At 42.1% G+C, this 12,938-nt stretch overlaps 1 protein-coding gene across 8 annotated transcripts in view; it reads right to left on the minus strand.

Annotated features, from left to right (window-relative positions):
- TNIK (TRAF2 and NCK interacting kinase) overlaps positions 1-12,938 on the minus strand; it is a 272,940-nt gene that overhangs the window by 58,916 nt on the left and 201,086 nt on the right. For 4 of the 8 annotated variants that reach the window (XR_004426687.1, XM_033150661.1, XM_033150656.1 and 1 more), the window contains exons 13-15: positions 5,625-5,735; positions 3,052-3,138; positions 182-385 (exon numbers count right to left, since the gene is read on the minus strand). Coding sequence is in view for 7 of the 8 variants with exons in the window: in XM_033150661.1 (XP_033006552.1) it covers positions 182-385; positions 3,052-3,138; positions 5,625-5,735 (402 nt within the window). In the remaining variant the exon portion in view is untranslated. The remainder of the gene's footprint in view (positions 1-181; positions 386-3,051; positions 3,139-5,624; positions 5,736-12,938) is intronic. The other 4 variants (XM_033150659.1, XM_033150658.1, XM_033150657.1 and 1 more) reach the window with 3 other exon arrangements.

Raw genomic sequence — 12,938 nt, forward strand, 5'->3', positions numbered from 1 at the left:
GGGCAAGTGAGTGCAATGCAGGTGAAGTAGCAGTTTTGAATAATCAGCTTTAAAAGGGGGAAAGGTTTTTTTTGGCAGCACTGAAAATATTTGCAAAACACTGTAAATGTATTTGGCTCCGCTGATTTTTTTCTTCCTACCCCAGGGAAATGTGCAAAACAGAAAACACGGCCATTCCTACCTCCTTTGCCCACGCTGGCTTCTCACTGGCATTTAGCCCTTCCTTGTAATGGTAAAGGGGCTTCTTCTCTGCTGGTCTCTGGTCCTGCCTCTGCTGTTGTTGCTGCTGTTGTTGCAGGGAGACCAGGTAATCCCGCTCCTGTTGCAACTGCCGCTGTAGCCTCTCTGCCTGCCGTTGCTCTTCTAATTGCTTGCGCTTATATTCCTACCAAGACATGTAAGCCAAACAAGTATTTAGAAGCAGCACGACAGCTTGAAAGGTACACAGCCAATATGGTGTTGAGGGAAATAACAAAAGGCAAACACAGATATATAAGCCCAAATAGCAAGGATGTAGTAACCCTACGAGACCAAATGGACCCTGAGTCTTGCAGATGTTGAAGCAGGTTTCTCTTTTTACTTTTTACTTGTGTTATTGTCTGGGTGGTGTCCATTGTAAAGCATATCGCTGATTAAAAGGGGATCTATTCTATTCTATTCTATTCTATTCTATTCTTTTCTATTCTATTCTATTCTATTCTATTCTATTCTATTCTTTGTGCTCTTTACCCTGTCACCAATGTATTGAACTACTTACTCATCACTGCTTCTGAAGCTATGTTCTTAATAATTCCTCTGACTCTTGACACTAGACAATCATGTAACCTTGAGACAGCAGGAACTCTGGTCCACACCATCTCTTTTCAGGCTCCATCAAATGTGACAACTTTGGGGGAAGTAGGGGTATACTCACAAAACCATCACATTTTGTTGGGAAATTGTGACAGTCTGAAACAAGTGGGGGAAGTGGTTTAAGCTTGTAGTCTAAGCATGCCTCCTAAATCATGCATATTTGGTATGTGGATGGTACCACCGGGCTATCTGAAAATTAGCTTGACCACATTGCATGCCCAGGGAAAAGTCTGGAAAACCCGTTACTGAGGCAGCTTATTTCTTTCTAAATAGTTTATTTTAAACTTGCTGCTTTGTTCAGTTAGTGGTCCAATTTGTAATTTTACAGCCTGGAAGTTCTGCCCCTCCTATGGTTATGAAACTGATGGAGGGAAACATTATTTATGCAATGAAGGATTTGCATATGCCAACCTTTCCCAAACTATTGCCCTGCAGATGTTGAACTCAAACTCCCATCTGTCCCTGCTAAATGGCCTATGGTTTGAGATGATTGGAGCTGTGGACCAATGCATCTGGAGAGCTCTAGCTTGGGGAAGTCTAGTATACGCTGTCCAGTTGTATAAATTAATGGATCTATTGGGAAGAGGGAAACAAGGCAAGACCTCTCCAACAGCACTGATAAATATAATAACTGTTTTTTTTAAAGAAAAATGAAAAGAATAACAATTCACATCCAAAATAAAGACAAGATATAAATTTAGCTTAAGTGGCAGGGTGGGGAGAGTACAAGTGTATGCAGGAAATTCAGCAAATAAACCATGTCAAAACTGTAAACAGCATGAAAAGGCAGTGCAAAAATGTTTCAGTCAGGAAGGTAAAGCTAAGCAGCCTGCAACTGAAATATGCCGTCGAATCCTATAAAACCAAGAAGAGATTACAGGGAGCAAGTACGTTTCAGTTAGACTGTATTCCAGCACACAGTGCCAGTAGCTTTCAATTAATAGCTTTGCAATAAACACAGCAGAGGCCTGTTCCTTCCATGAAAATGAAGGATGTTCTAGAAGCGGATAGAGCAGAGAAAAAGACGTGCACAGCAATGGCTGCTCCAGTTATTGGCAGAAAGGCAACGAAAACATTCAGAGCGTGGCAGTGCTTGCATTCAAGGAAGAAACCATTGCAGCACACAATCCTTAGCACAGCAGAGAGTTGGAGAATTCTCTTGCCAGGTGATGGGAGAGAACCTGGGTAAGAGTTGGCAAAATATTTCTTGAACGAGACTCTCCACACATTGGCCTAGACTTTTAGGACTGCCACCTAAAATTGTTGTTGTTTTAATCAAGAGCTACTTCGATTCTGGGCCTTTGGGTTTTGTAACTTCAAGCCTGGTCACTGGTAGTCCACCTGCCCTTCAATACTGCTCTCACAGGCTGCAACTCAGGGAGAAGACAGGTGCTTTCCTATGAACAAGGGTGTCCTAGAAGCAGTAGCAGGAATACTGCATTTCAGACTACATGTGCTTAATCCTCATTTCAGACTATATATGTTAAATCCTTAATCTGGCCAGCTCTAGATAGCAAGTGACTTACCGGTACTATAAAAAATTAAACAGTCCTGTATGTTGGTGCAAATATAAAGGGGGGAAATTCCTTTCCCTCCGTGCTGTGGGTGCACTCAATCTAAATTAACTCCCCCAGAGATGCTAGTAGCCTGTTTCTCTTCTATAGTTACCAGCAGCCTGGAGTGGATTTGGATTGCAGCCATGGCATGGAGAAGGGAAGGGGATAACCTCTCCCAATGTCATGCTTCTGGTCCAAATTGTTCCTGCCCTAGCAGCTGCTTTTAAGAAGAATTAAAATACACCAATAGAGCTAAGCATGAAGCTCTGAAGTAACATCTAGTTAGGGCTTAGGATATTTATCTCTTTTTAACAATGCACCCTGACTCAAACTAGATAGGGCCAGATAAAACTGCTTCCTGGGCTAGAGCCAACCCTCGGACTACCAGCCAGCCATCCCATTACTGCATGCTCCCCAAAACATTTGAGTGTGTCGTGAATTTAATAAAGATTACAAATGCCAATGCTTGAACAAATTAAGGTACTCAAATTTATAATGTACAGCAGAAAGGCAAGTCTTCGAAAGAGATGGCAACCCTATAAGTCTGAAGGCCCGGGTACACATTTGGCTAATAACATGCAGTCTCACAATACACAGAAAGGGCTGGGCAAAGGATGCGACAGGGATCCTGACTCCCCATTACCAGAAGTAGAGCTTGCTCCTGCAGTAATTGCTGCTGCAGGATCTCTAACTGCCTCTGTTCTTCCTCTAACTGTCGCCTGATGTATTCCTGGGTGCGCAGCAGGGAGCAGAAAAAAAAGGAGAGAAAAAGAAAGCACCGTAATTTCAAAGAGAAAGAAGTGGCCACATGTTGAAATTTGAAGAAAGAACCGCAGAAACATTAAGGAGAGGAACCAAAGGGAATGCAGTGTTATTGTGATGTAAAGCATTTGGATGAACACCATACAACTTTGGGAAAAACTGCTGCTGAGATACCACAAAGGGCTGCCTGTATGTTATGCATAAAACAAGGAAAGCAAATTCTGTGCCACAGTTACCCAAATTCTGTAAAGAGATGTAGGGATAAATCATCTGATAAAACTGAACAGAAATGCAACCACCACTGGTGAAAAGCTCTTAAATAAATCTGATCAGATGTTGTTCAACCAATTTGAGAACAAGCATTCTACTCAGACTTGCTATTTTTAAAAAGCAGGGGTGGCACAAGGACCACCAGCTGATGCTGAACCAATACTCCCATCATCCCATGGCTGCGACTGATGCGACGTGCAGTTCAGCAACATCTGGAGGGTCACAGGTTAGCTGACTCGGCTACCTCCAAGCTTGATTCAAGTACCCAATTCCTGCACCAAGAAAAGCTGAAATATGTCTATAAAGGTGCAACTTTTCATTTTGTGCGGTTTATCTGGGTGCTGCTCATCATCATGGTGTTGGGGGTAAGAAAATGATGGCTGTAAGATTTTTCCTTAAAGAGCACATACAGCCTCTGGTCTTGAAATTTTGTTTATCAGGCACTTCAACCCCGTCTTCATGCCAGATGGGCTGAAAACATAATTCATTTTTTGAAAATGAAGTTGAAAGCCGAGATTTAATATTATTATCATCAGTTTCAATATTAAAAAATTCCCTCTTTATTTTGTTTACTTAATATGTTTAAATAAATAAATATTATTATTTTCCAAAGAGCATAAGGTGTTCTACAACACACAGTAAAACAAATACAAACAAAGTCTTAACATCATAACATTCAAAAAATCTTACATTAACTCATTCTAAATGTTGCAACTCACCCTAAATTCTGACATTGGACAAAAAAGGCAGGATGCAGACCACCTTGCCTGTTTACTAATAGACTGTACTCACAGATCATGATAGACCATGGTTTATCTTGATGAGCAAGAGCTGGAGCAATTCCTGGGCTGGCACACACCAGCAGCAGTTGGTGTGGTGGGAAAGAGCCATGGTGCTGCCCTCCAAAGGGCAGCACTTGGGCAGGACAGAGTAGCAGTGAGGTCAGAGTTGTGTGAATGCACTGATGGAGCCCATCTTTCACTGCCGTTAGTACATCTGTACATCCCTAACTTTGCTACCACCCTGCCCAACACCAGCTGCAGGTAAGCTGCAGTGATGTCTGTATCAGGAAAGAGGTTCCACACCTGGCACACTCCCCACTATCTATCAGGACCACAAGGAGTTTGACACCTTCTGCCTCCATTTTGGAATAAGCTTGCCATTTCATCCAAATTAACTGTGGTACATCTTAACTGTGTTTTGTTTGAAAGAAGCCAGCCGTAAATCATGGGTTGTGAAGGTGGCTCGTTTCAAACAAACCATAGTTAAGATTAACCAGTTTAGTTCAGGGTGTAACACTAAACAGTAGTTAATCAAACATGAAAGCAAAATCTGCCGTTCTCTCCTCTGTGGTCATGCTGGAAGAGGAGAGTGTGTGAGCCTGAGGCTCACTGCAGCACGTTCCGGTAATGATAAACTGAAGAGTCCATTATAGATACCTGAGTCAATTCTAAACATATTCCCCATTGAAAGCTAGAAAGCATCCAGAGACAAATCACCAACCCTTTTTTTGTTGTTGTTGCAGAGAGTAAGTGGTGGTGAGAAGAAGATAACCAGCTTTATTGCATTAGTTAGTGAGCGGTTGAGTCACATAATGGACAGGAATCAACATAGAACAAGTGACTGAGAGTTTGGCAGCGAAAGCAACAGAGCACACAAGTGTAATGAATGAAACACGGTTTCTTAAATTTCCAAGGGCAGAGTCACTAAGCCACTTTAATGCTTATTTTGAATCAGCCGTGACTCTGAAATGCCAGCTGGAAGTGAAAGTGAAGACGTTGGAAACGGATGTCTGAACAAGCCATCACATGTACAGATCCCAGCAGACTGTGTAGCTGCAGGTAATTTTTTTTAATAAAGCACCTGCAAGGGTTCACTCAAGTAAGATTGGCACTGGAGGTGAAGCACTCAAATGGCAAATCCATCATTTACACCTTTATTTGAACCATATCAAAAACAACATTAGATTCGTAGGAGTATCCAGGCATGGTGTTTTAAGTGTGCACCTAAAAATGCAATGATGCTCAGAAGCATGTGCTCGATGACAACACACGTGCCAGGGAACTGCAAGTAACAGCAGCTTGACACTGAGTGAACGCACAGGGACAAAACTGGGTTCCAACCTTGGAAATCAGTAGGTTCATCCATAAAAAGCAGATTCATCCTGGAGGAGATGCGGGTTACCTGCTCATGCTCGGCACGCCTCCTCTCCTCTTCTCGGCGCATTTGCTCCTCATAATGCCGTCGCTGCTCCCTCTCTTGCTGTTTCCTTAATTCCTTCTCCCTCCTTTGCTGCTGTAGAAATGTGGGAGGGGGGGGGCGGAGGCAGGGGAGGAACAAAACAAAAAGAAAAAAGGAGAAAGGAGAAAGGAGAAAAAAGGCAAAAGCTTAAGTTGTTTGCCAGTACAAATATAAGATCTCAGGGGAACAGCAGCACACCAGATCAGGAAGTGGTCTCACAAGGTAATTTTGCCCATGGCTGTACAATGTCAGAGGCACCAACTTGCCACAATTTCCCCAGCAAACCCACCTATTCTGTCTAATGCAGAGAAAAGATACATCATGCCACCCTGTTGCAGAGAACAAGAGGGACTAAACTACATCAGCTGCTGAACAGATGTAAAGGTAATGAAACAGTCCTGTATGCCATTAAGCCTAGACACAGAGCAAATTCAGTAAGCGTGGAACAATCTGGGTGCAGATGCCACCTCTGGGCTGTGGAGAACTAGCCCAATGCCAGGTAGGGGTTAATTTTTTCTGACAGTTAGAACCCTCAGGGGCGGGCTTAGCCTGGGTATAAAACACCCCTCCCAGTGGGCAGTGAGGCAGTTAAGTGCGGGGAGTTACAGTTGGAGTTGAGCAGTGTGAGTCAAGAGATAGAGCTGGGAGTTTAGAGTCTTAGGTGGATGTTAGCAGAGAGGATAAAGAGATTGTGAAACGCATTGTTATTGATATTTAGTTTACTATTAGAGGTATTAGGCCGGTAATATTTAGAGGTATTAGGCCGGTATAGGACAACTGTTATAAGCTTATTGAACAACCTTTTATTTATCAGCAACCACAAGCTTTGTACGCAATAAACATCTTTTTAGTTCACAATATCCTCGTCTGTGGTGAATGAAGTAAGCAGGATCCAGCTAGTAGTCTGAAGGGCGGCAGCTGGGGACTGTTTGTCGTTGGTGCAGCACTCATAGACCGTAAAACGTCCGGGGGTGGGCTGTACAGGGCGAAGGGCCCGCGACATTAAAGTGGTGGCAGCGTCGGGACGAAAGATTGTCATAAAGTGGTGGTCACATTGAGATCAAAGATCTAAAGTGTTGGCAAGAAGTGCCAAGGTACAAGAAAGATTTAAGGGTGACGCATTGTGTGAAGTGTGAGGCTTAAAGAGGATTTAAGCAACCTTCAGTGAGACTCTACAATCTAGTCAGGAAGGGGATCGCATACACCTGGAAAGGGAGAAGGGGAATTCAGAGAGGAATTACCTGGCCCTAGGGTGTGGTGTGATAGCGCCTAAGACTGTGAGATTGTGAGAGAGTTACAAAGATACTTTGCGTTTGAAACTATTTCAGGCAGAAAGGTTTATAGTGAGAGGTCGGAAAAGTACGCTGGACAAAGTGCACTGAGGTAACTTTAGGCGTGACTTTGGACCTAAACTGTGGAAACTAAGCCTGGAGAAATAGTTTAACTGAAACATCCTTGATTTAAGTACAGAAATAATACCACCAAATAAATAGAAAATGCCACCTAGAAAGACTAAAACAGCTCTTAGGGACTCACAAGTAGAAAGCTCTGAAGAAGAAAATGGGGTTTCCCAGATTGAGGAAACCAGTACTGAAACAGTTAACAAAAATCCTGCTGAGGGGACTAGTTTTAAAGCCTCAGAGGAATTTGAGAAATGGAAACTAGAACAAGAATATAAACTGAAGGAATTAGAATTAAAATTACAAGCTGAAAGAGAGAGAGAGAGAGAAAGAGAGGCAATAGCACTGAAAGAGAAAGAAATGACCTTAACTATTGAGAGAGAAAGAGAACGGGAAGAAAGAGAATATTTACTAGAAATGAAAAGACTTGAATTATCAGCTGTAGAAAATAGAAACAACAACAATAGTTCCACACAAAATCCTAGCAGGGTGGATTTAAAAAGATTCCCTGACTTCAAAGATAAAGACGATCCTGAAGCGTTTATCATTTCTTTTGAGAGGGCTTGCGAAGATTTTGAAGTAAAAGATGAGGAGAAAATGCAAATACTGAGAGCGCGTATTAGTGGAACATTAACAGAGATATATTCTCAAATGCCATCTGATCAATCTAAAGATTTTGAAGCATTTAAACAGTTGGTTTATGTTAGATTCGGAATTACTGCAGAGCAACTGAGACAAAAGTTTAGAACAATAAAAAAAGTGCGTGAGGAAACATTTGCTCAACTAGGAGCTAAAACTACAAATTATTTAAACAAGTGGCTAGAACAGGAGGGTGCCGATTCTGTGGCAAAAATAAAAGAGGTGATCGCATTGGAACAATTTTATGACACGATTAATAGTCATTTGAAGTATTTAATTAAAGAAAGACGCCCTAAAACCATCCTGGAAGCTGCTAATCTGGCAGATGAAATAAATGAAATCCGAGAACACGCTTATGATGCCCCAAAATATAAGGACAAACAGTGGGAAACAAATAAGTTTAAGAGAATGCAACAGCCCACAAAGTTTACCACAGAAACTGCCAAGAAATTTTTTCCCGCCAATGCAAATGTTCCCCATAACACGCCTATGACAACGGGGGGGACTGAGGGAAAAGTAAATAAATATAGTGAGGGTAAAAGGCCTGAATTAATCTGTTGGCAATGTGGGAAAAAAGGCCATAGACAACTGGACTGTAGAACTGAAATCAGAACTAGGAGTGCAAATACTATCCCTCAGAAGCAGACATATTGTGTCCAAACTGTGGAGACAGAGCCAACTGCCAACATGGTTGCCACGACAACCGAGGCCCAGTCAGAGGCTGATGAGTTACCAGTGGCCCAAGTTGTGAGGTGCTATATAATTCAACAAGATGACATGCTATTACACAAAACAGGAGAAGAAATTTGGGTGAATGGTAAACCATATAAAGGCTTAAAAGACACAGGGTCTCAGATTAGTATTGTACATCCTGATTTGTTAAAGCCAGAAGACTTTATTAAAGGCAAAACAATCAGTTTAAAAGGAATATCAAAACAGCCAGAAATCTTGCCAGTCGCATTAGTTAATCTGACATATAAACAATGGTCTGGAAAATGGCAAGTAGCAGTTTCACCAGAAATCCCAGCTCCAATGTTAATCGGGTGGGATCTACTTGACCATGTACAAAGTGCATTTGTAATAACTAGGGCACAAAAACTGCGAGAGTTACCTCAGGAGGAAAGGCCTGATACAATTGCTGAACTGACACAAGATACAAGTATAATGCCAGTTACAAATAGTCAAGCAGCTAGTTTTGCAGCCAAGCAGAAACTAGATACAGATTTACAGAAATATTTTCAAGCCACAGCCGTGAATACAGTATTAACCCCTGAAAGCCCGGAGCGGTTTATAGTCAACAATGGGTTGCTATACAGGGAGATTCTTTTAAAGCCTAATAGAGGGGGTAATGAGATCCACAGGCAACTGATAGTACCTACTGAATTCAGAACCAAGATAATACAACATGCACATGGCAGTATCTTTGGAGGTCACTTGGGAATCACCAGAACCAAACAAAGGGTGTCCCAAAATTTCTTTTGGCCTGGGATGGGCAAGCAAATAAAGTTATTTTGTCGAACGTGCCATACTTGCCAATTACAAGGACATGGGCAAGATAAAACGAAAGCACAATTATGCCCCTTGCCTATAATTTCCCAACCCTTCCAACGCTTAGCAATAGATATTATTGGACGACTGCCAAAAGCCAGTCGCAGGGGACATCATTATTTATTGACTATTGTGGATTTTGCGACTAGGTATCCGGAAGCGATTCCATTACGAAACATAGAGACTGAAACAGTGGCTTCAGCTCTAATAAGTTATATGTGTCGGCTAGGGTTTGCAGAACAGATCGTGACAGACCTTGGAGCCTCATTTACCTCTAAACTGATGCAGCGTTTGTGGGAGAGGTGTGGGATAAAACATATCACCAGTACCGCTTATCACCCTCAGACGAACGGCTTGGCAGAACGTTTTAATGGAAGCCTGATAAGAATGCTGAGGGCATATGTAACGGAACATCCTCACGATTGGGATGACAATATACAAGCCTTATTATATGCTTATAGATCCATACCCCAGGAAAGCACGGGTTTTAGTCCCTTTGAATTATTGTTTGGGAGAAAAGTCAAGGGTCCCCTAGATTTATTAAGATTTAATTGGGAAGGACGGCCGGTTGGAGATTCGGAGAATGTAGTTGATTACCTATTTAAATTGCAAAACACTCTCAAACGATCACTAGAACTGGCAGGAGAACATTGCAAGGTTGCTCAGCACAAACAGAAAGTTTGGTATGACAAAAAGGCACGTGTGAGATCTTTTGAGCCAGGACAGGATATTTTATTAATCAGACCAGTAAAAGGGAATAAGTTACAACTGACCTGGGAAGGTCCTTTTAAAATCATTTCAAAAATGAATGATGTAAACTATATAATTCAATACGGTGAAGGCAGGCGGGTCGTGCATGTGAACATGATAAAGCCTTATTATAAAGCAGAAGGGTGGTCATTATTTGCTATTAAAGAAGATCCCCAAGACATGCCAATACCTTGTTGGGAAAGGGAGAAGAAACCCTGTCCAATAACTGACATTAAGTTGGACCCCCAACTAACGCAGTCCCAACAAGAAGATGTAAAACAAATTTTGACACACTATGCACCCACGTTCAGCAATAAACCAGGTATTGCTAAAGGGGTAATGCATCAGATTGATACGGGCGATGCCAAACCCATTGCATTGGCTCCGTACAGGATTACAGGCCATTATATAAAGACTGTAACCGAGGAAGTTCAGGAGATGTTAAAAGCAGGCATTATTGTTCCTTCGAGCAGTGCATGGGCAGCCCCTGTTCTTTTATTAGATAAGCCCGATGGAACTATAAGATTTTGTCTGGATTTTCGCCGTCTTAACCATGTGACAAAATCAGATGCCTATCCTATGCCTAGGCTCGACAATTTAATCGAGAAAATTGGAAGCTGTAAATACATATCTAGTTTGGACTTAACAAAAGGATACTATCAGATTCCAATGCACCCAAAAGATAGGGAAAAGACCGCTTTCAGAAGTCCTATCGGTTTATATGAATTTACAGTCATGGCGTTCGGTCTAAAAAACGCACCAGCCACTTTCCAACGCCTCATGGATAAAGTTTTAAATGGGTTATATGACTTTACAATTGCGTATCTTGACGATATCGCCATATTTAGTAAAACTTGGGAGGAGCATAAAGGGCACTTAAAAATAGTGCTACAAAGAATCCAAGAGGCAGGCCTAACCATCAAGGCGGCAAAATGTCACATTGGGGGCAGTTCTATCAAATATTTGGGTCATATGATTGGGGATGGGCAGATTAAACCCTTATCTGCAAAAGTAGAAGCCATCGCGACCTGGCCGAAACCCACAACCAAGAAGAAAGTGAGGGCATTCTTGGGACTGGTGGGGTATTATCGTAAATTCATCCCCAAATTTAGTGAAATAGCTGCTCCTTTGTCTAGTCTGACAGGGAAAAAAATAACAGACCCCATCACGTGGACAGCAGCCTGTCAAACTGCTTTTGACAAGCTGAAGAATGCACTGATATCCCAACCAATACTAGCTACACCTGATTTTGGCAAGCCATTTACGGTCTACACTGACGCGTCTAATGATGGACTTGGCGCTGTGTTATGCCAGCCGGGAGCTGAGGACGAACTACATCCGGTCGTCTACCTCAGCAAAAAGTTGTTGCCTCGGGAGAAACATCTGTCGACGATCGAGAAAGAGTGTTTGGCCATCATCTGGGCTCTGCAACGTTTAAAGCCGTATCTGTGGGGACGAACATTTGAACTTTGTACGGATCACTCACCGCTGATCTGGCTACGATCCATGAAGACCAACAGCAAGTTAATGAGGTGGGCATTAATTTTGCAAGACTTTGATTTCACCATCAAATCAGTAAAAGGAACCCTGAACATTGTGGCTGATGCGTTGTCTCGAAAACCAGGGAGCCACGGCTGATCCGAAGACAAGACATCACCACAACGATATTGCATGTCACTGGTACTATGTAATATTGCATGTATATAATGTTCACAACCATATGTACTTTTACTGAAGATGTAACTGTTTATGTTATAGATAGGTAATATAGGTAAGAGTTATAAAATGTATTGTTTATGTTAATGTTTAAAAATGTTGTTTGTATCAGAGGGATACTTTGGCTAGTAACTCCTCTGATACAAACCTAAAAAGGAGGGAGGTATGTGGAGAACTAGCCCAATGCCAGGTAGGGGTTAATTTTTTCTGACAGTTAGAACCCTCAGGGGCGGGCTTAGCCTGGGTATAAAACACCCCTCCCAGTGGGCAGTGAGGCAGTTAAGTGCGGGGAGTTACAGTTGGAGTTGAGCAGTGTGAGTCAAGAGATAGAGCTGGGAGTTTAGAGTCTTAGGTGGATGTTAGCAGAGAGGATAAAGAGATTGTGAAACGCATTGTTATTGATATTTAGTTTACTATTAGAGGTATTAGGCCGGTAATATTTAGAGGTATTAGGCCGGTATAGGACAACTGTTATAAGCTTATTGAACAACCTTTTATTTATCAGCAACCACAAGCTTTGTACGCAATAAACATCTTTTTAGTTCACAATATCCTCGTCTGTGGTGAATGAAGTAAGCAGGATCCAGCTAGTAGTCTGAAGGGCGGCAGCTGGGGACTGTTTGTCGTTGGTGCAGCACTCATAGACCGTAAAACGTCCGGGGGTGGGCTGTACAGGGCGAAGGGCCCGCGACCCACTGTCAGAAGACCCTTATGACACAACTTGGTTTTTAATCATTATTATTATGTATTTATTTATACCCCACCTTTCCCCCCATATGGGACTCAAGACATCTTACAGGTTAAAAACAGGAACTGTTAAAAAAGCATGGAGGGAAAAAACCAGTCATTAAAAAGCAACTAAACATTAATAGCATTAAAACTACAATCAAACCTTGGTTCCTGAATGGCTTAGTTGCCAAACAAATTGGCTCCTGAACGCTGCAAATCTGTAAGTAAGTGTTCCGGTTTACGAACATTTTCAGGAGCCAAACGCCCAATGCAGCTTCTGCTTGAGTGCAGGAAGCTCCTGCAGCCAATTGGAAGCAGCGCCTTGGTTTTCGAACAGTTTCGGGAGTCAAACGGACTCCCGGAACGGATTAAGTTCAAAAACCAAGGCATCACTGTATATGTATATATTAAACCTTTTCAAACATACAAATAATTGCAATTTGTACTCACAAGTAGTTAAGTGTAACTGAAACAG

Source organism: Lacerta agilis, chromosome 5 (assembly GCF_009819535.1).
Source record: "Lacerta agilis isolate rLacAgi1 chromosome 5, rLacAgi1.pri, whole genome shotgun sequence".
Lineage (NCBI taxonomy): Eukaryota > Metazoa > Chordata > Lepidosauria > Squamata > Lacertidae > Lacerta > Lacerta agilis.